Source organism: Trematomus bernacchii, unplaced genomic scaffold (assembly GCF_902827165.1).
Source record: "Trematomus bernacchii unplaced genomic scaffold, fTreBer1.1, whole genome shotgun sequence".
Classification (NCBI taxonomy): Eukaryota; Metazoa; Chordata; class Actinopteri; order Perciformes; family Nototheniidae; genus Trematomus; species Trematomus bernacchii.
This window is the reverse complement of record NW_022987739.1, coordinates 29,420,674-29,446,738: the sequence shown is the minus strand read 5'-3', so window position 1 is coordinate 29,446,738 and position 26,065 is coordinate 29,420,674. Positions and strand designations below refer to the sequence as shown.

Genomic DNA, 26,065 nt, shown 5'->3' with positions numbered 1-26,065 from the left:
AGGGCTACATTACCTCAGGTGGCTCATTACTTTATTTGGTAGTAGCACCCTGCAGTCTAAGGGTGTTTCTCAATGTCGAGTAAAGCTGCTCCAGAGCCACTATTTCAAGCATACTACGTCATCGAGTGCCGCCGAAGTACTGTTCCAATGTCCAGCATACTTGGAATTCTACCGAGCCCGGCGTACTTCGTTTGGAGAAATGTCGAGGCTGCACATGTGTAGACTCCGCGGTCTTAAAATCCCCACAATGCTTTGCGCACGGACCAATTTCCCCAAATCTGTGGCGGAAAATGTAAGAGGCGGGGCCTCTCATATGACGCACACCTGCACACTTGCTAGCCTGTTCCACTCTTTGGCCGTTTCTCAATCGCGAGGATGCTGGCTTGGTAGCACAGCCGAGCCGAGCATCTTGCTTCAGAAGCGAGGCAAGAATACTTCCTGGCATTCGGAAAACAAAGAGTGGAACAGGCTAGCAAGTGTGCAGGTGTGCGTCATATGAGAGGCCCCGCCTCTTACATTTTCCGCCACAGATTTGGGGAAATTGGTCCATGCGCAAAGCATTGTGGGGATTTTAAGGACGCGGAGTCTACCCATGTGCAGCCTCGAAATTTCCCCCAAACCAAGGACGCGGCCTCGGTGGAATTCCAAGTATGCTGGAGATTGGAACAGTCCTTCGGCGGCACTCGATGACGTAGTATCCTTGAAATATTGGCTTGGAAGCCAATATCCTCGCGATTGAGAAACGGCCACCGTTTTTCCGAATGCCAGGAAGTATTCTTGCCTCGCTTCTGAAGCAAGACGCTCGGAAGAAATGCGCTACCAAGCAAGCGTACTCGAGATTGAGAAACACCCTAAGTATGTTGTTATATCACAAAACTGATCCAGGACCATGATTTTACTTTGATAGAATAGCCAATGCTCATGCTAGTGCTAATGGGGATCCTAATAAAGATTAAGAATCATGCATCTACCATCTCTCGCTAATGATGTTGTTTTGTCTTTGTCTTGTGACTTTCCCCTTTATTTTGAATAGTAACCTTCCCTCTCGTTTCAGATACTCTGACCTCCCTTCCTTGTGTGTCTCCCACTCCTGTGATTGTCGACCCCGCCCCTGATTGTTTCCACCTGTTCCGCATTACCTTGTGTATTTATTGTCCTCGTCTCCCTTTGTCCTGTGCCAGTTCGTTTCGTTATACAATACAATTTGTATTTTGTATTTTGTTGTGGACTTTCGCTTTAATGTAATTCTCCCTCTTACACATTACTTATATTTACTTCCACAGTTCCTCAGTTCTATTTTTCAAGTTATCTCCATATCAAACTTCATGAAAAGATAGTGTGGGTTTAGTGTTGGGTTGCCAGGATGTGTATCATGATCTTCCTGGATCAGTTCTCCCCTACATTGTGCAGATTGTGTGCAGATTGTGTGCAGATTGTGTGCAGATTGTGTGCAGATTGTGTGCAGATTGTGTGCAGATTGTGTGCAGATTGTGTTCAGTACTCACGTCTCCGTCTTGTAGGTGGAGCACCTCTCCAGCGGGATCTTCAGGACTCTGTTGTTGAGCCCGACGAAGAGCGACCTGTCGCTGTGGAGGATCTGCAGACTCAGGATGGGTTCCCGCACCCCCACTGGGAGGAGCTCCATCTCCTCCAGATAACACCCCTGCAGGTTCTTATTGGGCGTAGCAAGGGCCTTCAAGATGGTGCCGTATTCTGAAGAAGGGAGTAGATACCAGCGTTCAGTTATTATGCTCCGAACATCCGGAACAAACTCCCAGAAACCTGCAGGTCCGCTGCAACTCTGACTACTTTTGAATCCAGGCTGAAGACTTTCTGAAGACTTTCTCAAATGTTATAATATGTTTCTTAATGCTCTTAATGTCTTTTATTTTTGTAAAGCACTTTGAATTTCCTTGTTTTGAAAGGTGCTATATAAATAAACTTGCCTTGCCTTACAGTATTTAATTTGATCTTTAATTTCTGGATGCATATTCAGTAGTAAGATGACTCTCCTTGCACTATTTCTATTCTATTTTATTTGTATTACTTGCACTATTTTAATTATTTTGTCTGTTTTATTGTGTTGCACTGTTGGAGGAGCCTGTGACCTAAGATTTTCATTGACATATCTATACTGTAGCTATGTACGAATGACAATAAAAGCCTTGGATCTTGAATAAGTTGTGTTCCTTCCCTCCTTCCCTCACCTGTGCTGATGTACATGACGTGGTAGAGGGTGTCCATGCCCTGCACGATGTCCACCACCAGGTTGGAGAAGCGCACGTCGTCCTGCATGACGAGCGGGTCCACGGACTCCGGCTGCACCACGTCGTTCATCAGGTAGAGCCTCTGGGCGTCCTGCAGGCTGCGCTCCGTCAGACCCTCGTTGGGACCCTCGTCGTTTATAGTGCCGCACTGGGGAGGAAAAGTGTTAGAAAAATATCACTCAATATCATGTCCTTCACATGCTGATATACAAGAGAGGGAGTTACACAGTTCTTAGGTAATCATACATCCTGTCACATACAAAATACTGAGTTGTTGGCTTTGTTCTGAAATTCTCAAAATTCTGACTTTCTCTCAAAATCAAAAAAATTCTGACTTTTTCTCAATATTCTCAAAATCCAAAAATTCTGACTTTCTCTCAAAATCTCAAAATGTTGACTTTCTCTCGAAATTCTGACTTTCTCTCAAAATTCTGACTTTTTTCTCAAAATCCTGATTTTTTTCTCAAAATCTCAAAAATCTGACTTTTTTCTCAAAATCTCAAAATTCTGACGTTTTTCTCAAAACCTAAAAATTCAAAGTTTAGTTCAGATTAGCTCCACGTCAGAAATGATCATGCTCTATCTCCATAGAGGCTGAATCATCATGTTAATCACATAGCTATCATATGCCTAAAACAGTCCTGATGCTCTTCTAGGTAATCATACATCCTGTCATGTACACAGCTACAGTTGGGATACCTTTGTTATCATGTGTACTCTGATATTGGAAGAGTACATTCAGTATTTCCCCAACAGGAGGGAAACGGGGTGAGGTGTCAGAAGAGGTTGTAAAAATGTAGGCTGGAAAATAGAAACAATGGCGAAGTACCTCACAGTTACTGCATTTAGTAAATCAATACTCTGTCGGGTTAGATTTAGTTTTCCACTCTTAATTCTATTCTCAGTAATTGCAACTTTTTCTGGGGTGTGAAACTACTGAACAGTGTGACTGCGATGAGACACTAGAGAAGAATACAAATAAACGGCTCTGAAAGCTTTGTTCGGCTGCACAGATGAGCACTGCTTGTTCTTTAGGACTTCAAATGAGAGATTGATTTGTTAGTAGACTCAATTTTTGAAAAGTATAGCAATGATTTTTCAATTTTAAACGGTATCTTAAAGGTAACCTCAGTCCCGCTGTGCTGTGTAAGAAGTGAGCGAGCTCGAGCCACAAACTGGTTATACATTTAAGCTTGAAATTGTTATATAAATATATTTAAAAAAGGAATATGGACTGTTATCAACGAGAACTGGAGAGGAGACATTCCTGAGACTCAAATGTTCCTCTGTAGTTAGGGGGAAATTGATTGAGATTGAGGCTTGATTTGAATTTAATTGGCTTAATATCTTTTCGCAGAAACTGTAGTAATCACTATATTTTGCAAACATTCTTCCAGTTCTTTTTCAACAAGCGCCTGGACTGGACTGTGGACTTGTTTCTTGATTTTTTATAAAGAAATTGACCAATTGTTGGATCGTTTCTTACAGTTAAAGCAACGTCTTTGCAAAAATAAAATGGCTTTGTCACAGTTACTGCCTGTGCTGCAGCACCTCTTCTCACCCTCTGTCTGAAACCAGAGCCCAGTCTGCTCTGATTGGTTAGCTGGAGGATTGTTGACATTCACCTGGATCCATCTTCTTCTTATACAGTATATCGACACATGATCTTTTCTAGCATTTGGACTATCTATTTTTTTAAATGTATGTGTGTGAGAGAAACTCCCTCTGGAGGTAACACAGGGATTTTAGCCTTTGCAGACCATTTACATGCACACAAACCTATATGACACACTACAGGAAAAGGGAAAACCCATAAAGCACCTGGGCCGTCAAGATAAAAGGCCAACACCAACTGATACTCTTCTGTTGGACACGGCCGCGTCTTTGTTTCTGCACATTTTCCCATACAAACATTACTGATGACTGAGTCACACGTTTGCTTAGGTTTCTTTGAAGTCCTTTGGTTTTTGTGATATCATAAATAAATACGGTTTTTGTTACACTTAACTTGTCTGGTCTCCCATCTTTGTTGCAGCCTATGAGCCGGTGCCGTAACAAGGGCTCATTTAATTGGTCAAACTGACCTGGAAGTTGTGGATGGGGTTGGCGGTGGGCAGCCAGGTGGAGCGGGGGTTCTCCTGGGAGCGGAAAGGCCCGTTGAAGGCCTGCGAGATGGCGCTCAGGTTGAAGGCACACACCGCCGACGCTGCTATGCTGTTGCTTTAGTGACAAGGATAGGGGAGAAGATAGGGAGAGGAGGGGATAATGTGAAGGGATGTGGAGAGAGAGAGATAGGAAATACAAATGATTTCAACAATAATATTCATAACAGTTTAAAGTTGGCAGTAAATGTGCAGCTATATCAGGAACCAGCGGAGCCCAGCTGTGCAATGAAAGCCTTTTTGTAACGCGCTCCATCCTCTTAATGGAAGTCCTATCATTTCTACCTGCACTAAACAGGCGCTCGCTGGAGGCTAAGCTATGCTATCAGCGCTGCACAGTGGATGTGGACCAGCATTAAGCGGGGGATATGGGAGGCAGTCGCACAGATTACACACACACACACACACACACACACACACACACACACACACACACACACACACACACACACACACACACACACACACACACACACACACACACACACACACACACACACACACACACACACACACACACACACACACAGTGAAGTAAAGTTATTATCATGGCGCTCTTCTCGGCCATAATGTGCTGCAAGGTAATGACTTTCTTAACTGCCTGTTTTTTTTCCCTCTTTGCCTTCCCCTAACACCCAGAACCACACTATGACTTTTACTTTGCGCTGAACAGCCTGCTGCCTTAGCGTGGCTGCTGATAAACCATCAGATAGCGAGAGATAATAAACTGTAATAGTGAGAAAACAAGAAAGAAACTGAACGAGGATCAGTGAGAGAAGGAAATACTTCTGTATGACTTCATGATGTGAGCCGTCTTGGTGGAGTATAAATCAGACAGCGCTGCTACTCAAGTCAAGTTCATAGTGAGGCTTTAATGTGTTGTTAGTGTAAACTTATTTGTATATTTGATAGAATAAGTATTGGTATACCTCTTAGTATTATAGGCAAGATCTGAAGTAAGAACAGCACGTTTTATGTGAGTTAAGATCAGAACAAATGTATGTTCATTACTGACCTTTAAGAATAACAGATAGTGAAGATAATCTAAGAACAAAAGGTCAATTTACTAATTAATCAGAGCTTTATCTGATCTTGTGAAGAAATGGATTTCACAGGAACATCTACAACATGTGGGAACAAAGAGTTTTCATTATTTTCTTTGGATACTTCGCCTCTGGGTTCAATATCCTTATATATCTACCACTAAGATGCTTCTTAGTCCACTTAAGACATCTGTTTTTTTGTGTTTTAAAACCACCTTTTCAGTCCAATCCATTTCAGGCTTGTGAGAAAGCTAATGTGTTGTGTCATTACTGAAGGGAGGAAAAGTGCTGTGCAGCTTGAAATGGCTGAGAGAGAGCAAACAGGTGGCTCAATGACAGCCTCCAGACCTCAGAAAAACATAACTTTTCTCTCCTTTTTCTTTCAAAGGGTCGTCTGCAGACAGATGCGAGAGTCAGAGTGAGTGCGGTGGCAGAAACCAAACTCCTAAGTGCAGGAAACCACAGTAAAATCAGCTGTAATAAGTGAGCGGCAGCCACCACCGTGTCCACACTCACACACACTTTGAAAGGAAGTTGTACTGTGGCTTTGTGGTTGTGCTGCAGCTCGCATTAAAGTACCACAGAAAGCCTGACACTGCACACATTATTTCAGATCTCTGCTCTACATTAACTGAGTTGCAGACATAGATTTATTTATAAGATCTGTACACTGAAATCCAAGATGGCTTTTTTCTTTGGGGTAAACCAAAGTTCAAACTACTCTCCAAACTCTCTTACTGGACTAAAAGGGTTTTTGATAGATGGAACTGGTTTCTCTAAAATCCAATTTAAGTTTTGTGACATTTTCAGGGCTTTTTAGATTTGATAATGGGTGTGTATGGGACAGAATGATCGAAGCTAGAGCGAAAGGGGGCTTTAAAATCTTCTGAAAACACCTCGTAAACCTGCTCTAAATCCCATCATTTTCACACCACATTCACACATTTACACGATTACAGTCGCTAAATTTGTCTTTGTTGTGTTGATGTCTACAATACACCAAAGTAACTATCATATCTCGCCCATAGTGACCCTCAGGTGACAACAACAACAACTCCAGCTGACTAGCCCATAAACATCCATTTTAAAAATGAGACCAACAAACCCTGACACTTATGGCGCATTTCCACTACAGAGCCGAGCGCGGTTTAAGCGTGCCGTGCCCGGCCCGTTTTTGGTTGCGTTTCCACTCGGCGTAGTTCCAGCTAGCGGGTACTTTTTCTGGCCCTCCAAAATCGAGGTTCTTTCCGGGCCAACAACCGGGCTGAGTATGCTAAACTAGTGAGAGAATCGCTGGCAACTACAAAAAAATGAACATATTTGACCGTGATTTAATTGTAATACACGTTTCAAAATGATGCCGAAGTAACAACATACTGATACCGGTTAGTAAAAACCATGAATTAATGCTTTGACAAGTCTGCAGACAGACGGCAGGCGAAACACCTTTTAAAATGCGTGTTTTCTAAATGGAGATCGGCTAAGCTAACGCAGTATATGCTCCGACCGTCCACACTCACAACAACGGCCTATACAGACATAAATAAACCAGCGACTGTATTCGCCATGACACAGGCAGTCTGTGGTTTGTACTTGTTTAACTTGTGTCTAGTTTCTGATATGAGGAGCTGTGAGCTCTGAACAACAGCTGATGTTGGTTTTGTGGTTCGCATTGAAGATGACGTCACGGCTCCACCTACACTGCGTTACTATAGATACTACCCCAGCTACTAAACTGTAATGGAAACGCAGCATAAAGTGAGACTGGCCTAACAAGGCCTAACGAGGCCTAGCCATACCGAGCGAGGCCGAGCGAGGCCCTGCAGTGGAAAAGCGCCATTAGAAAACAGCCGCCACGGCCACATTTTACTCACTAAACACACAGAAATCACTCAAATGGTTGATCAGGGAACTCAGATTCTCACGCCGAAAAATGTTATCTCAACTAGTTATGGTTTCTGAAGAGGAGCCAAAACTGTCGGGATGAACTCAGAATGAGACTCACTCATCAATAACTACTTAACGTTGGCAATATTGGCATCAGGATCGATAACCGCCAGTATATAAAGCGCCAGTCACACAGATAAGGGAATTTTCTAGTTAGTCAGTGACAAGGTATTATATCATTCATTGCAACTTTTTAAATGTCATACAAATACTGGTTTTAGACCGCTCAAAAACGTATTATGCTCCATTAACAAAGTGCTATAACCCTAATTGTTAAACACATTTTACAGATTGTTTTGTAATTATTACCAAAAATCTATTAAAGTCCCAAAAATGTATGTGATTGATTTTTAATAAGTAAATTCTAACAAGAGTTAAATTACGTCTCAATTTTATAAATGCCATTTATAGTGAAGGCAATTATAAAGTGATACGGAAAAACCTGATAAATGACAGTTTCACAGATGTCTCTTTTATAATGATGGTGCAATATGCATGTCAAAACAAGCATCATGGTTAAGCTACAGCCCCTTATCCAGCTCTTCTTATTATTACATCCGTGTTTTGCAGCACAGAGCAACAAGAGAACAGAGAGAAGTGGAGCACTGGAAGAAATACAGTCCATCGCACTAATGGATGCAACCCAGATGCTTTGAGTCAGCTTAAAAGCCCTGGAAGTGATTGAGAAGCTGTTTGACATCTGCTCTGCTGTTTGCTGCTGCTCTCATGATCACTTTCATTACGACTGACGCTCCTTCACCCATGATTCATCTCATCCCAACAGCCCACCCCGTCGCTGGGAGTCTGCTGAGATGCTGCTTGATTTCCTGTCTTGTTTTAAACAATTCATCGCCGTTCAAATCCATTTCATCGACTTCTGATATCCTCTGCTGTCATCCCCATCCAGGAACAACAATAAAAAGCTGCTGAATGCAACAGGAATAATAATCCTGCAATATATATCTTTTTATAAAACGGACAAGTCAAATCAAGCAATCTGATTGGTTCTTAGCCGTGATATAATGAGCGTATATCACGGGTAGAATTGTAGTTACTTTTCACAACAAGTCAGTATCCCTCCACGTCTGAGAAAAGCTACAACCGTTACAACTGTTACATTACGTCCGTTACGAAACTGACTAACTAACAACGTTTAAGATGGTCGGGTCGAACCACGCCCCTTAGCTGTGATATAACGAGCATATTGCTTAAATATAGCACTTTGAGTACATTCTTTTTGAGTTTTTAACAATGTGGTTTTCTTAGTTTGACTGAAAACTATACAGCTGGTGATTTTCTATATTTTCTTTTGTGATAAAATCCAATAAAAAATAAAAAATAACAATGAACTGATCCGACAAACTGTTTTTGTGTGTGTATGCAAGCCTGATATATTGTATCCCCTCTGTGCCATAGAGCTCATTTAATTGTTCAGACTCTATTTAAACACACCAGTGAGCCTCAGTGTTGCACCGAGTGACATGTTTCATTATTATCAGAAACACACTGTAGTTTATTTTGAGTTATACCCCGGAAAAACTCACCAGAGCACCAAATGATGAATAATCCACAGCTGAAAATAGTCTCTTACAAATCCACTGTTTACTGCTGTTTGAGTTCAACGAAATATTGGAGTACTCAGATGTTTCGGGAAATGAAAAAGGAACATTTTGGAGCTTTCTTTCTCTTAGTAGTGTGTTGTGTTTGTGTGCATGTAAATGGTCTGCAAAGGCTTAAATCCCTCCAGCGGTAGTTTCTCCTTTCATGAGATGTGTAGCAAGTAAATGACTTGAATACTTTATATATCACTGAGCCACAATCTGTACGGATCAGAACACCAGGGGGTGTGTGAGGTAAACACAACTGATATGCATCTCAGTCTAAAGCCTTATCTTTATACGCTGGATGTTGTTGGAGTTGTTGTTGAACGTTTTAAATAAGATCCCTGAGATGTTGCTGAGATTTCTCCTTTTTCTTTTCTCTTGGTTGTTTTGACTACATGATCCGTCATAATATGCCTTTGTTATCCAGTGGCTTTATGTCTCAGTGCGGTCATTCTAAAGGATTGGTTTGTTTGTTTGTTTGACTCGGCACGCTAACGGAAAACTACAGGCCAAATATTCACTAAACTTGGTTGAAGGGTGTCGCACTAGTGGGCTGAGGAAAAACCCATTAAACTGTGGAGCAGATCCAAGTAACCGGGCAGTCGCACACGTTTTGTTCAGCTTTCGTTAATGTTGCTAGATAAGGCTGTGTGCTGCATTCACCTGGTGTCGGAAAGATCTAAGAAGATGTGTTCCTGTCAAACTAAAACTCACATGAACGTCGCTTTAAAACATGCAGTTTAAACGCTCTAAACAATGTTGTTTTCACATAAGGATTTAAAGCTCATGAACACACATCAAATAGAAGATCGACTTCACAACATGGGATATGGGATTATCCGATGATGAATCCACAATATTTCTCGGTCTTATTCGTCTGTTTCTTTTCTCCAGTTTCTTTTTAAATGTTATTCATAAGATTCCATTATGAACCTGTCTTCAAAAGCACTTTGGTCAACACCTGATGCTACTGTGCCATAACAATAAACTGGCTTGACAAGAAAACACGCACACACACACACAGACAGACACACACACACACCAATTCAGAGAGCTGAATCCCCAGGTTTTTAGCTAATGCGCCTAACCTCCTTTTATGTGAAAAAAGGAACGGCTAAAACTACATTAGGGCCGATGTTTTCACCCTCAGTGAATACCTGCAGCGCAGCAGAAAGGAAAAAATGGCAAACTCAGCACCACGGCTGCAGGGAGCAGAAATTGAAGCCCGGCTGCCAGGATTATCCGTACATATTTTTCTACCGCACAACAATAGACCAGCAAAAGCCACAGCTCTGGCCCAGAACTGAGTCAGCAACACATACACCCAACAATAAAGCAACAGCACAAGGAAACAGGCGTTAGATTCTGCTGTACACTTGGCTGAGTATAATAGCATTGTGAAGCATGCGAGAGGGAACATTTCATCACTGTGCTGTTTCACTCTCAGCCTCACTTGACCTATTTCCACAGCAGTACTAATCAAATGCAAACTGAGTGAGGGAACCCAAAGAAAGTGCAAATAGTGGGAAGAGATTAAAAAAATAAAAAAGGGGCAGTATTATAATAAAACAGCTAGGGAGCAGATTTGTCAAACTGTATTCAGATGAGGCTCGGGTTTTCCACCGAGGGACGGCAGTTTATTTCAAGGTAGATTTGGAGTCGGCAGGTAGAGAGGACGTTGTGTAAAATCAGAAATATTTCTCAGGAAAGTGGCTAGCTTCACTTCACTGCCCAGCAACTCCTTTATCTGCCATGATCTCTCTTGAAGTCAGCTGCATATTTTCTATGCATCGGAGGGATTTCAGGGTCAATAAGGTGTGTGAATAAATCAGGTAATGTGTGTTTGAAGTTGAAATGCATGAAAGGGTTCATACGATACTGAGTGAGCTTTAGAAGGGCTACAACGTATACAGTAATTGTTTAGCCTAATAATCGCTGCATTGTCATTTTGTTTCATGAAGTTATTCAGCCTAACATAGTTCCAGTTATTTATTTTTAGTAAGGGAGTTAGTTTGGCCCTTACCTCATGTTCAGCTGACATAAAAACCATTGGCTCTGAGCAATAAATATAGGTTTTCTCAGAATAATCAAAGAAATAATATGATATCAGAGGGTTTTTGCTATGTGAGTTGGCTTAGACACATTCTGTTAATGTTCAGCTTCATATTAATAATAATAATAATACATTTTATTTATATAGCGCTTTTAACAACTCAAAGACGCTTTACAGTAAGAGGGAGGGTAGACAAACAAGGACAGGCAAACAAATAAATATAGTAAAATAAAATAAACAAAAAAAGGCAGTCAAGAGGAAGTTGATTGAGAGGGGGGGGGGGGGGGGCTTATGGGTAGACAGAGTTGAAAAGATGTGTTTTGAGGCGGGACTGAAAGACTGTGAGGGACTCAGAGTCACATTACTAGTCATATTAGTATGTAGTGTCTCTACTGTGACATGTCTCCATGCTTTAATGTAGCTGGCCGGCTCTGTTGTGATTGGTCGACAGCTTAGAGATGTCCCGCCCCTAACCCTATCACGTACAATGTGTTGAAGCTCTAGCCAATAGAAGCACAATTGTTAAGTAGTGATGTCATTATGTTAGGGACGAAAACATAAAGTTCAATAGACATTGGCCCAGAATTGAAATAATTGAAATTCCTTTCTGACTGTTATTTTTTTTCAATTAATCATAAAACAAATTACCTTCAAAGGTTCCAAGAGCCCAAGGTCAAATTGCTTTATTTGCCTGAGCAACACATAAAAACCCAAAGAGATATTCAACTAAAAATATAATTTACAATCCTCACATGAGGAACCAAACTGCTGTTTGAGTTCAACAAAATATTGGAGTACCCAGCTGTTCCAGGAAATCTAAAAAGAACATTTTGAACCCTTGTACCCCTCTCCCCTGTAGTTATGTTTTTGTGCATGCAATGGTCCCTCCCTAAATGTAATTTACCATCCTCACATGAACGATAGAACCACCAAACCCGTCCCTTATCATAACTGTTTCAAATTATTCCTACTACTAATCAATTAACGGGGCTCCTTCTCAGTGAAGTCACCCAGAAATAGATAACAGGCTCATAATGAGTTAGTAATGGCAGGTTAGACACCTCAGTGCGACCACGACAGAAGGACCCTGCCAATAAGGGCCGGAGTTAATTAAAAGAGGGGGCCGTGCTCAGAGGTCTTAAGTGTCTTTTATTCTGAGGGAATGCTAAAACCCTCTCGGCTACATTAGCGTCTGGAAAAAATTACAGCAGGATCACTTCCTCCTCTGGCTCATTATTTCACTGATTGATCTGTTGTATTTTATTTCTTTTGGCGGATTGATTAAAGGGCCACTCGTCTACTTTCAGAATCAGTTTACCATTCCACAGAAGCACTGAAACAGTCAGGGTTCACTTTGCTACCACAAACAGGAGAGTGGAGGTGAAACATAGGTGTTTATAAGGTATAAAGGGGGTTAACCCTCCTGTGGTCTTCGGGTCAAATCTGACCGATTTACTACTTTCATCAATCATAACTTTTTTGTTTTACATTCGATTGCATTAAGGCTTTATGATATCCTTCACAGAAGACATTTGAACATATACAATTGCTGATCACCACTTTCATTGAACTTTGGATGATTTAGTCAACTTTGTAACACCCATGGTGTTCCCGCCATAAAGAAAAGGAATTAGTAACCATCCGGATCAGATCACACACACACACACACACACACACACACACACACACACACACACACACACCACACACACACACACACACACACACACACACACACACACACACACACACACACACACACACACACACACACACACACACACACACACACACACACACACACACAAACACACACACAGAACAATTTGACACATTTCCCGCTCTTATGTGCCCATCCCCCCACATGGATCACACCTGGCACACGCAATACATGTTCAGTGTCTATTCTTTGTATATTTACTGCAGTTTTTCATGTATACCAGTAGTCTGATACAATATGTACAGTTTGAAAGGGTGTTAAATGAAATTTGGTGATGATTAATGGTTTTTGTGTTCATGTAATAGCAGTTAAAACAGGACCGGTCAAATTTGACCGTGAACACCAAAGTAAGGGGGGGGGGGGAAACGAAGACAATAGGTCAGGAGGGTTAATAAGTGCTGTAAGTTATGTATTTACACTTTTGATTATTTTTTCTTTACTAAGCGTGCAACAAGCAATTATTTTCATTTTCAATTAATCTGCAGGTCATTTTCTCGACTAATCGATTGGTTGTTTGGTCTACACTGTAAAAACTCAAAATCTTGCCAAGTATATTCGTCTCATTTCTAGTCAGAATATGTCTTTTCACTCGATATAAGACCTAATAACTGAAGAGGTAGCAATGCAGTGAGATATACTGTAGGGTCTTGTTTTTAGACAATGCATCTTCAAGACTCTGAAAAACATCTTATTTTGTATCTCAAAGGAAACAAGTGTTTTAAGCTGCTGTGGTTTTTGTAAAAGATGGTTCATCTTGTTTTAACAAATACATCTTACTTGATTAAAACAAATAATAATTCTTATTGGAAAATCACCAACTGACATCAGAAAACTGAAAAGGTATTTTGTAACACAACATTTACTGATCCTGGTAAGATATAGTTCAAAATAAGTTTTCACAGCTAATCACAAGATCTCCTTTATCTAAACATCCCGTCTTATTTCAAGAAATCTAACCAAGCAAATGTTCACTTGTTCTATTGGCAGATGTTTTTACTTATTACAAGCGAAAACACCTTGTTTTCATTATTCTTTTACTTGATTTTGGAGCAGCATTTTTTCCAGTGTATAAATTAAATTAAGTAGCAAAACATGTGCATCAAAGTTTCTCAAACTCAAGAGGGGTGTCGTAATGTTGCATTTTGTCAGTCTAAAACCCAAAGCTAGTGACTTGAATATGATATGAAACAGAGAAACAAAGTCAATCTCCATATTTGAGAGGCTGAAAACTGCATTTTCTGCTTTTTTTCATGAAAAACTCATTTAATGATTAGTCAGTTAACAAAAGGGTTGGTCATTTTTGCAGCTTGATTATAAAAAAAACTAAAACAGTTATTCTTGTGCAATACTTAATAGCTTGAGAAGTTCTTTGATTGATCTTGGAGTTACATTTAAAAAGATGGAGAGAAGAGTTCTTCAGAATTTCACAAAGTCTTTCAAATTGGTTTTGTCCAAACCCAAAAACTTTAATATGAATTGAAACAGAGAAACAAAGTAAACCTCCATATTTGAGAGGCTGAAAAAAACTGCATTTTCTGCTTTTTTTCATGATAAATTCCTTAAAGTATCCCAAACTAACTGAAAGTAATCAGTTACTATTATCTTACAATACTCAGATTAGGCTACTGTTTAACACGTAACTCGTTATTGTAACAGAATAGATATTTAAAATGACCCTCCGAGCCAAATAGATGAATGAACACAATATTTAGGAGTCCATTGTGGTGGTTTAAAGAGCATCACAGGACACATGCAGCGGAGGTGACTGCAGTATTTAGACCTGTCCCACATTGCGAGGATAAATACTCTGCACCTCCTGCTCTGTTTAACAGCCCCAAACTCCTGGGAGCAGCTGTGAGCCTGTTCAATTTAGGCCAGACAGATGGAGACAGTGTTTGTGGTGATTACATTAACATATCCAGCCCCAAAGAGGAGAGGGAGGAGGAGACAAAGGACCTCGGACAAAAGCTGGGAGCTCACAGATTTTTCTCATTACCTCCTCTCATCTTTCTCTCCCTCTCTCCCTCTCTCACTGTGGTTTTTCTGTTCTGTTGTCACCTCACCATTCCTCACTCTCCCCCCTTTCTCTCTAAGGGCTGCTAAAGATGGCTGCAGGCTGAGGGAGAGCAGCCATGTGTCGGAGAACAGCTGATAACAGGTGAGGGAGCAGAAGGTGAGAGGCAGGAAGCTCCCCTGACACAACAATACATCTGAACACCACCAACAACACGCACACGCACACGCACACACACACACACACACACACACACACACACACACACACACACACACACACACACACACACACACACACACGTAACAAGACAACACCTGCTAGCATTGTTCATCAACAGCTCTTATACTCTTACATGAATTTAACTATTGGATCTGGTGAATTTTAGAATTGAGTTTCCTACATTTGAAAAGGTGAACATGTGCTTGTGTTGCCTCTGGAGAAAATGTCTTGAAGAGGACGTATTCTGCTCATTTTCAGGTGTTTATTAGTATAGTGTCTCTACTGTGACATGTTTCCATGCTTTAATGTTCAAAAAGCAATTTTTTTAGACAAACCTCATGATACACAAATGCTCTATTCACGTTGTCAATTCCAGGATCTACTCCAGTACGCCGTGAGCTAATAAAGGCATTGTGGCAAGTTATTTTGTATTTTTAAATATCAATATATAGGTCTTAAATAGATTCAGAATCTGAGAACACATTACATTTCATTTGGCTGACGCTTTTATCCAAAGCGACTTACAATGACCAATTACAGGGACATTCTCCCTGGAGTAACTAAGGGCTAAGTGCCTTACTCAAGGGCACACTAGTGGTGATGTTCAAGGCGGGATTTAAACTCACAACCTTCCGATCTTCAGCCCACCTCACTATCCATTAGACCACCACTAACACCAACAGCTTACTTTGGATTATAGTGTTGGACAGCTAAAATGCAAGCGTTAAAACAGCCATTTTCCAGTCTTACATAAAATGCTGCAATTACACTTTTTACTGAAGTTAAAAAGTACAGAAAGAGTTCTGATCTCCACACGTTGGCTCTCAGTGTTTACTCTGTAATAACGTCTGCGACACCCCCACCTGGAGCAATCACACAGCAGAGTGAGTGTGTGTGAGGAGTGTGTGAGGAGTGTGTAGATCCAGAGCTGCACACTAATCATTAGCAGCAGCAGGAGGCTCTGCACACCGCCTCTCTGTACAGGTGGGGAGATGTTGGAGTAGCAAACTTTATGAAGTGAGGGCTAAACGAAAAGAAGTTGGAGTGTTTTGGTGTTTTAGAGTCGCTCACTGGTGTTGAAAGGGCTGCAGCTTGTTCTGTCCTTTCTATTCAACATGAGAGGAATTTTGAAGTATAATGCATGGATAAGGAAACGCTACAATAAGTTCTACCATCTCTGTACGGACGTTAAAAGGAATATTTCACCTGTAAATTAACCATCTGCATATCAATTAGTCACTGTCTCTACTTTAAAGAGTCCTCTCCTGCTGATGTTCAGGTGTATATCAGTATGTAGTGTCTCTACTTTAAAGAGTCCTCTCCTGCTGATGTTCAGGTGTATATCAGTATGTAGTGTCTCTACTTTAAAGAGTCCTCTCCTGCTGATGTTCAGGTGTATATCAGTATGTAGTGTCTCTACTTTAAAGAGTCCTCTCCTGCTGATGTTCAGGTGTATATCAGTATGTAGTGTCTCTACTTTAAAGAGTCCTCTCCTGCTGATGTCCAGGTGTATATCAGTATGTAGTGTCTCTACTTAAAGAGTCCTCTCCTGCAGATGTTCAGGTGTATATCAGTATGTAGTGTCTCTACTTAAAGAGTCCTCTCCTGCTGATGTTCAGGTGTATATCAGTATGTAGTGTCTCTACTTTAAAGAGTCCTCTCCTGCTGATGTTCAGGTGTATATCAGTATGTAGTGTCTCTACTTTAAAAGAGTACTCTCCTGCTGATGTTCAGGTGTATATCAGTATGTAGTGTCTCTACTTTAAAGAGTCCTCTCCTGATGATGTTCAGGTGTATATCAGTATGTAGTGTCTCTACTTTAAAGAGTCCTCTCCTGCTGATGTTCAGGTGTATATCAGTATGTAGTGTCTCTACTTTAAAGAGTCCTCTCCTGCTGATGTTCAGGTGTATATCAGTATGTAGTGTCTCTACTTTAAAGAGTCCTCTCCTGCTGATGTTCAGGTGTATATCAGTATGTAGTGTCTCTACTTTAAAGAGTCCTCTCCTGCTGATGTCCAGGTGTATATCAGTATGTAGTGTCTCTACTTTAAAGAGTCCTCTCCTGCTGATGTTCAGGTGTATATCAGTATGTAGTGTCTCTACTTTAAAGAGTCCTCTCCTCCTGATGTTCAGGTGTATATCAGTATGTAGTGTCTCTACTTTAAAGAGTCCTCTCCTGCTGATGTTCAGGTGTATATCAGTATGTAGTGTCTCTACTTTAAAGAGTCCTCTCCTGCTGATGTTCAGGTGTATATCAGTATGTAGTGTCTCTACTTTAAAGAGTCCTCTCCTGCTGATGTTCAGGTGTATATCAGTATGTAGTGTCTCTACTTTAAAGAGTCCTCTCCTGCTGATGTTCAGGTGTATATCAGTATGTAGTGTCTCTACTTTAAAGAGTCCTCTCCTGCTGATGTTCAGGTGTATATCAGTATGTAGTGTCTCTACTTTAAAGAGTCCTCTCCTGCTGATGTTCAGGTGTATATCAGTATGTAGTGTCTCTACTTTAAAGAGTCCTCTCCTGCTGATGTTCAGGTGTATATCAGTATGTAGTGTCTCTACTTTAAAGAGTTCTCTCCTGCTGATGTTCAGGTGTATATCAGTATGTAGTGTCTCTGACATGTCTCCATGCTTTAATGTTCAACAAGCTCTTTATTTTCTCATACCTGCCTGTGCTGGCAGCACTATTTTGCAACCCTCTGTCTGGAAACCAGAGCCCAGTCTGCTCTGATTAGTTAGCTTGCCGGCTCTGTTGTGATTGGTCAAACCGCTTAGAGATGTCCCCGCCCTTAGCCTATCACGTACAATTGGTTGGAGTGCTGTATAACGACTATATAAATGAAAACTTGCATTATACTACATTATACTGTTGTGTGGAGAGTTTGTAAACGGATGTTCTGATATACTTCTGCTTTGTTAAACTGTGCAAACGAATCAAAAGTGTTCAAGTTCCCCGCTCGCCATTGAGGCATGCAACAAAAACAATGTGTTCTTCGACAAATCAACAGCTGCCAGTGCCTCAAGTTTACAGCTAATTAGCCAAAACACAAAAACAAATATAGTTAAGGTACTAGCTACTGGATAAGTTAGCTCAAGGTTTAGCTAAGGCAATGTATCATGGGCATACAGGCTAATGCACTGTACTTAAGCGGAGACACTACAGGTGAATACAGTAACATTTATATCTAAGAACGTCATCACAATCGCCACATTGATATGCAAATTAGGCGTTTACTAGGCCTAATTAAAATGTGCTAATTTGCATGCATTTACCTTTTTGTTTTACATTTTTGTGATTGGACAACCACTTAGAGATGTCCCGCCCCTTAGCCTATCACATACAATGTCTTTGAGCGTTGAGTATGACTAGATACATGAGACTTGCATTATACTGCATTATACTGTTGTATACACATCATAATGTAGATAAAATCCCTCCTGTGCATACATGTGTAAATGATTCAGATTCAAGATTCAAGGCTATTATTGTCATTTGTCCTTAGCTACAGTGTAGTTATGAAAATGAAAATCTTAGGTCAAAATAGTGCAAGTAAATACAATAAAATAGATAAATGTACTCACACGTTGGTGGTGAAGATGCCGTAGATGAGGTCTTGCTCCGGCAGGTAGAAGGTGCTCTGCAGCTCGTTGTAGTAGAAAGGGATTTCCCCCGAGCGCGAGCAGTTGAGCCGGGCCTTCATGAAGGTGGTCCACGTGTCCTCCAGGAGGAACCGCCCGCCAATGTCGTTCTTACAGACTCGCGCCACTCGAGAATACACCGTCTTCCCACAGTCGTGCTCCACGGCGTTCTCCCGCAGGAAGAAGAAGGTGAAGAGGCCGATGTCGTAGGCCGAGATGAAGTGAGGCTCTGAGGGGAGGAAGGAGAAGAAGAGAGGAGGGGGAGGGAGGATTATTACATATGACTCTAGGGAAACAGGAATATTTGCAACACTTATCTTCTAGGTCAGGAGTGTCATAAACTTTTTTCACCGAGGGCCACATACAGAAAAATATACGATCGGCTGGGCCACTCCCTAGAGAGGTATATCGCCTCATAAGTTCAGTTATAAGTTAGCTAAATTAATCAAATGTAGGTAAATTATGCTTGATACTTGAAAATGCCTGAAGAACAAAACAACCTACATCACAGCTCTCCAGAAGGGTTTCATCTATTGTGTTAGCAGCTCATCCCATAAAACAGAAGCTTCAGATTGAATATAATAAAAGGAAATATGAAGGGTATATTTCAAGCTTGTTAAGTAAATAAGGTATTGGGGTTTTTTCTTATCAACTAAGATTTGCTAGAAGGTGTTTCCAACTTGAATTGACTGAATGTATTTGAAAATTGGTCTTATTAACACATGAATACTACTGTGTAATATATTTGTACATATATATTTAAGAAGTCCAATATAAGACAAGCACAAGTTTCATCTGTGGGCCGTATTACATTATACTTTTTTTAATTAGCTGAGGGCCGATTCAAAATGGTCCGTGGGCCGCATTTGGCCCCCGGGCCGTAGTTTGGACACCCCTGCCTTTGACATAACCAAATATATAACAACATAGAACCACAGACACACTGCTGATTGAAGGAATTCTTATTGTGTTGTCCAACAGTATGAGAGCCAGAATACTTGCGTCAAGTCCATCAAGAGTATGTGTGTCCGTCTAAAGAATAACAGAATCTCACAGGTTTTATACACTTCTTTTTAGACCCCATTTACACGGGAGCGCAAACGCAAACGGAGCGAATTCGATATCAAAAAAGTATTCCGTTCACACGCATTCGGCTCATTTAACGTGTCCGTTCACACGAGACCACTGGAAACGCTTTAGTACAAATGCCAGGCCTGTAAGTCGCGCTGTACTTCTGCCACAAAATACACCAAAAGCAGCGAAGAAGACCCCCCGAGCATGGTTGCCATGGTTGCTCTTCTGTTTATGCCCCGCGGTAGATTAGGCAAAATGTAGTTCATGTAATTCTCCATGTCCACTTGTTGCTGATGGTTGTGGTAGAGGAGCTGTAGATTTTGCACTAACATATGTAGCATGGTCAGTAGCAGTAGCACTAGCAGTAGCTACTGACAGTAGCTACTGCTAGTGCTACTGACCATGCTACAGCAGTGAGCAGCAGAGGCGGGGCTATGGCTTCATCGTTATCAGGAAATGATCGTATAGGACGTACACACTGAGCCATTTGACCCCCCAGAGCGTTCCGTTTGCAGATCTATCCACCTTGGGACCCGTTATCGTTTGCGGGGTCCGTTTCCGCTGTTCCGTTACAGCCTCGTGTGAACGAACGGGCTATACGCGAGAGAAAAGTAACGGATACAACCCGTTTCGTTCTCGTGTAAACACCGCCTTAGTTTACACAGCACTATACTTTTGGACCTTTTACAATCACATGTTACAAGACCATATGCTCAATAACACACTGCAGACAGACATATGCATATTCATGGTCTGTGCTTGTAATAATCCTCCACAAGGGGGGAGAATTATTACAAGTGACTCCAGGGAAATATTTGCAACACTTATCTCCTAGATGGTGTTGCTTTGACCCGTGCACTCGTTATTGATTGCAATACAAACTTTGAGAGTCTAGCGGTGCACTCCTGAGATGGCCTGGGAAAAAGAGCCTCAATGTCAAATGTGTAAATGAGAGGAGAGGCAGGAGGAGGAGGGAGAGAGGAAATAAAAAATGGTAACTAATAAATCCGCCTGATGGTAAATCCATGGCTCTATGTCTGTTTAACTGGATGTCCGTGCTGCGTTTATTGCCCTGGCAGACACAGGGAATGATTAATGGTCCTTCACGTGAAGCTGAATAACAGTTTGAACGAGATGTTACTGTCATCCTTTGTAAACACATGACTCATTACTGGATGCTTATGCATTGCCGTAAGCGTGCAGAGGGAGAGCTTCAACTTGTAAATCCAAATGAGACTAGAATCCAACACATGGAGGCGGGTTTAACATCTACTTTTCAGGAGGTTTCACTTAAAGGTTTCTGTAAAGGCTTAAAAGGATCAGGCGAACAAACTTCTTCTCATCACTTTTCCCTGCTTACCTTTTTGTTTTCTTATCACGCAGGTGCTTTGGGTTTTATGTGCAGACATAAAGTTGTTTTGTATACGAGATTTCTGCACCTCATTACAACCGAAGTGATTGGAGAAGCATTTAAACACCACATTTGGAAAACTCAAAGCAGCCTCTCTTTAAGAAACAGTGTCTTTGTGACTCTGGATAATCCACTTTCCATTAACAGTTTTTATTGGAGCTGTTTTCTCATCAAACAAGTCGTTTTTAATTATGATGTCAATGTGGGGAATTGGAGTGAACAGACCTTTGTAAATATTCTAAAAAGTTCCTTTTACTATAAGTTGTTTGAGGTAATTCTGCCTTGTCATTAGGGTGGAACGAGGTGAAGTGTTTAAAATGATTTTTATATAAGAATAATTCACAATACAGTCAGCATGTTATCTGTCGGACAATGCATTTGTGAATGTCAACTATTTTGATTTGAATAACAAAGGTCAACGTTGAACTACAAATACTTTCTCGATGGAAAATACTTTTAAATCCCATAACAACAACAACTTCGGTGTTCCTTTTTCCAAGTTGTAGTTTGACAGGAAACATAACAAAACCCACCAAAGAAAACCTTCCATGTGTGGATCATCACACTGGAGTTTTGGGAGCTTTCTCCTTTCAGGCGAGTTTGCAGAAAGAATGATACAGAAAAAAACCCTCCCATGCTGCCGCTGCTTCACTTCTCCACTGGGACCCATTAAACCGTAAGTGATGTCACACAATACTCGCAGCAGCACAAACATAAACAAAGGAGTAAACCCTTAATCTGCACAGCCATGAACCCAAAAAACAAGAAAAGATTAAGATATAAACACACACACACACACACACACACACACACACACACACACACACACACACACACACACACACATCCCGCAAACACACACACACACAATCCCAACAAATGCACACACCCACACCCCGCAAACACACACACACACACACACACACACACACACACACACACACACACACACACATCCCGCAAACACACACACACACAATCCCAACAAATGCACACACCCACACCCCGCAAACACACACACACACACACACACACACACACACACACACACACACACACACACACACACACACACACACACCACAGTCCCGCAAACACACACACACCACAAGCCCAACAAATGCACCCACACCACACCCCGCAAACAACACACACACACACACACACACACACACACACACACACACACACACACATCCCGCAAACACACACACACACAATCCCAACAAATGCACACACCCACACCCCGCAAACACACACAGGCACACACACACACACACACACACACACACACACACACACACACACACACACACACACACACACAGGCACACACAGGCACACACAGGCACACACACACATACACAGCAGAGATGACCTGTTAACAGCCGTAATGGAATGTGCCTCAGGGGCCCGTGAGGCTTTTTATGAGGGAATAAGATTTAAAAAATGAAGCAGGAAAAGGGGAGAGACAAAACTGCTAAACACACAGCTGCTGCGCTGATATCCCATTTCATATCTACAGCCAAAAAATAACATGGTTTCGACCGACTGCATGAACAATAAGCTAGAGGAAAGTTGATTTTGTTAAGGGTAATCAAGTTCTAAATTAAAGGACATTTACTCATATCAGTATGTAGTGTCTCTACTTTAAAGAGTCCTCTCCTGCTGATGTGCAGGTGTATATCAGTATGTAGTGTCTCTACTTTAAAGAGTCCTCTCCTGCTGATGTTCAGGTGTATATCAGAATGTAGTGTCTCTACTTTAAAGAGTCCTCTCCTGCTGATGTTCAGGTGTATATCAGTATGTAGTGTCTCTACTTTAAAGAGTCCTCTCCTGCTGATGTTCAGGTGTATATCAGTATGTAGTGTCTCTACTTTAAAGAGTCCTCTCCTGATGATGTTCAGGTGTATATCAGTATGTAGAGTCTCTACTTTAAAGAGTCCTCTCCTGCTGATGTGCAGGTGTATATCAGTATGTAGTGTCTCTACTTTAAAGAGTCCTCTCCTGCTGATGTTCAGGTGTATATCAGAATGTAGTGTCTCTACTTTAAAGAGTCCTCTCCTGCTGATGTTCAGGTGTATATCAGTATGTAGTGTCTCTACTTTAAAGAGTCCTCTCCTGCTGATGTTCAGGTGTATATCAGTATGTAGTGTCTCTACTTTAAAGAGTCCTCTCCTGATGATGTTCAGGTGTATATCAGTATGTAGTGTCTCTACTTTAAAGAGTCCTCTCCTGCTGATGTAGTCAGTAGTGTCTCTACTTTAAAGAGTCCTCCTCCTGCTGATGTTCAGGTGTATATCAGTATGTAGTGTCTCTACTTTAAAGAGTCCTCTCCTGCTGATGTTCAGGTGTATATCAGTATGTAGTGTCTCTACTTTAAAGAGTCCTCTCCTGCTGATGTTCAGGTGTATATCAGTATGTAGTGTCTCTACTTTAAAGAGTCCTCTCCTGCTGATGTTCAGGTGTATATCAGTATGTAGTGTCTCTACTTTAAAGAGTCCTCTCCTGCTGATGTTCAGGTGTATATCAGTATGTAGTGTCTCTACTTTAAAGAGTCCTCTCCTGCTGATGTTCAGGTGTATATCAGTATGTAGTGTCTCTACTTTAAAGAGTCCTCTCCTGCTGATGTTCAGGTGTATATCAGTATGTAGTGTCTCTACTTTAAAGAGTCCTCTCCTGCTGATGTTCAGGTGTATATCAGTATGTAGTGTCTCTACTTTAAAGAGTCCTCTCCTGCTGATGTTCAGGTGTATATCAGTATGTAGTGTCTCTACTGGGACATGTCTCCATGCTCTAATGTTCAAAAAGCTCTTTATTTTTCTCATACTGCCTGTGCTGCAGCACCTCTTTTCACCCTCTGTCTGAAACCAGAGCTCAGTCTGCTCTGATTGGTTAGCTGGCCGGCTCTGTTGTGATTGGTCAACCGCTTAGAGGTGTCCCGCCCCCTTGCCAATGTGTTGGAGCGTTACATATCACAAAGATCACATTGTCAGATTGGTGTGGCCAAAGGAGTTCTGAATAATAATATTTTTGCGATATCTATTGAAAAATAATTATCTTGAACTTTGCTTATTGTGAGTCAAAACACGAGTGTATGGAGTTGGAGATAATGTAACCTTGTGGAAGGAAGACTGGTGTGAGAATAGAAAGAAGATGAGATTAAATAAGATTATTAATCCGGTATTTTCATGTATTTTCGTGTTTGAATTCAAATTAAATAAGTAAATTGAAAGTAGGATGGCAACTGGTTAATGTTTCAGGTGATACCAAATCTTACAGTTAAAATGAAGTGGAGGTCCTCATCAGTGGAATAATATTAAACCGATCGAATTTGGTATTAAAAATTGTATTTAAAAAACTCAAATCATATAAAATCGGGCTGATTCTTTGTTATCGTTTTCAGCATTATGCATGACACCCTTAGCCATCATTTAATGTGTATTATGTAACAAAAACAGCTTGTAGACCAAACCAAACAGAAAGTGAATAGATGATAACATGCAGATGAAGTGTGTTTCGCCCGCCGTGCCACTCACCATCACTGAAGAGACCCCCATCATAATGATTTACAGCTACTCTCCCTGCAGCTAAAGGCCATGTGACGGATCTAATTATGTTTATGCATGTTTGAGTGTTGTAGGTAAGAGATAATGTGTGTGTACAGCCTGCCTGAGCCGCTCTGTGGATGCACAACAGATTCTCTCTGTTTACATACCTGTGTGTGTGCTTACTGTACGTGTGTGTGAGGCAAAGGACACATTCTGCATTATATTACTGAAGCTGCGTGGGTGCAAATGTGACGAGTTCCTGCAGAGCGACAAACAGATTGTTCAATCTGGCAGGCTGGTTAGGATCTGCATCACGTGACATCGCTTTACAGCAAACATGGATATAGTGTAAAGAGCAAGGCTGCTTAAAATTCACAAACAAGATTCTGCATGAATGCAAAACGCCTGTTTATATCCAAACAGACATGAACAGATGGTTTGATGCACGCTTTAAAATCACCAAGATTATTGTGTTCTGATATTACTTATTTGTCTTGCAAAATATTGTAGGAAACATTATTTCTCCATGTGTTGTGTTCAATGTCAGCTCCTTTTACTAACAGTGTACAGTTGCCTAGGGCGTATACAACACCTTTGAGACCGAGGACTGAGGTAATTATAATGTCACTTTGGGGAATAAGAGTGAACTATATAACATTGCTGTTAAATGTCAGAATTGTATTCTTTTTTTATTCTAGAAAAAAATTGGAAAAAAATGCTTGAAAAGTGGAAAAAGGAAATATATGTCCATATTCTGTGTATGGCTCCCAATAAACATTTTTTTTAATTGTTTTATTTATCCAGCAGAGTCCCATTGACAGGGGCGCACCTTGCGGACAGGCAAGGCAGGCAACTGCTTGGGGCACCGGACCAGAAGGGGGCCCCCAAAGAAGGTCCACAGCAACGACAACATGAAACACCCTTGCAATTTACTGCAACGACATGTCGGGTAACCCCCTCAAGGGGTCCCCATGCATAGCGCGCCGTCAAAAGCTCATCATTACAGTTCAGTCAGACAACTCACGTGTTTCTTAATATGTTTATTAGAAGCAGCATATAGTTTGAGTTTGGCGTCTAGGCTCGGGCCTCATCACTCCACAGATTTACAAAGAACATTGAGTGATGATTAGATAACTATCCCCCGAGCCTACAGGTGGAAGCTGGGGTGGAGCTGGGGTGGAAGCTGGGGTGGAAGCTGGGGTGGAAGCTGGGGTGGAAGCTGGGGTGGAAGCTGGGGTGGAAGCTGGGGTGGAAGCTGGGGTGGAAGCTGGGGTGGAAGCTGGGGTGGAAGCTGGGGTGGAAGCTGGGGTGGAGCTGGGGTGGAGCTGGGGTGGAAGCTGGGGTGGAAGCTGGGGTGGAAG

At 41.4% G+C, this 26,065-nt stretch overlaps 1 protein-coding gene across 7 annotated transcripts in view; it reads right to left on the bottom strand.

The window, feature by feature from the left end:
* Positions 1-26,065, bottom strand: part of sema5ba (sema domain, seven thrombospondin repeats (type 1 and type 1-like), transmembrane domain (TM) and short cytoplasmic domain, (semaphorin) 5Ba) — a 239,458-nt gene that overhangs the window by 46,834 nt on the left and 166,559 nt on the right. For all 7 annotated transcript variants that reach the window (XM_034147142.1, XM_034147138.1, XM_034147143.1 and 4 more), the window contains 4 exons: positions 18,612-18,897; positions 4,352-4,487; positions 2,208-2,415; positions 1,506-1,713 (listed from right to left, as the gene is read on the bottom strand). In XM_034147142.1, the coding sequence (XP_034003033.1) occupies positions 1,506-1,713; positions 2,208-2,415; positions 4,352-4,487; positions 18,612-18,897 (838 nt within the window). The remainder of the gene's footprint in view (positions 1-1,505; positions 1,714-2,207; positions 2,416-4,351; positions 4,488-18,611; positions 18,898-26,065) is intronic.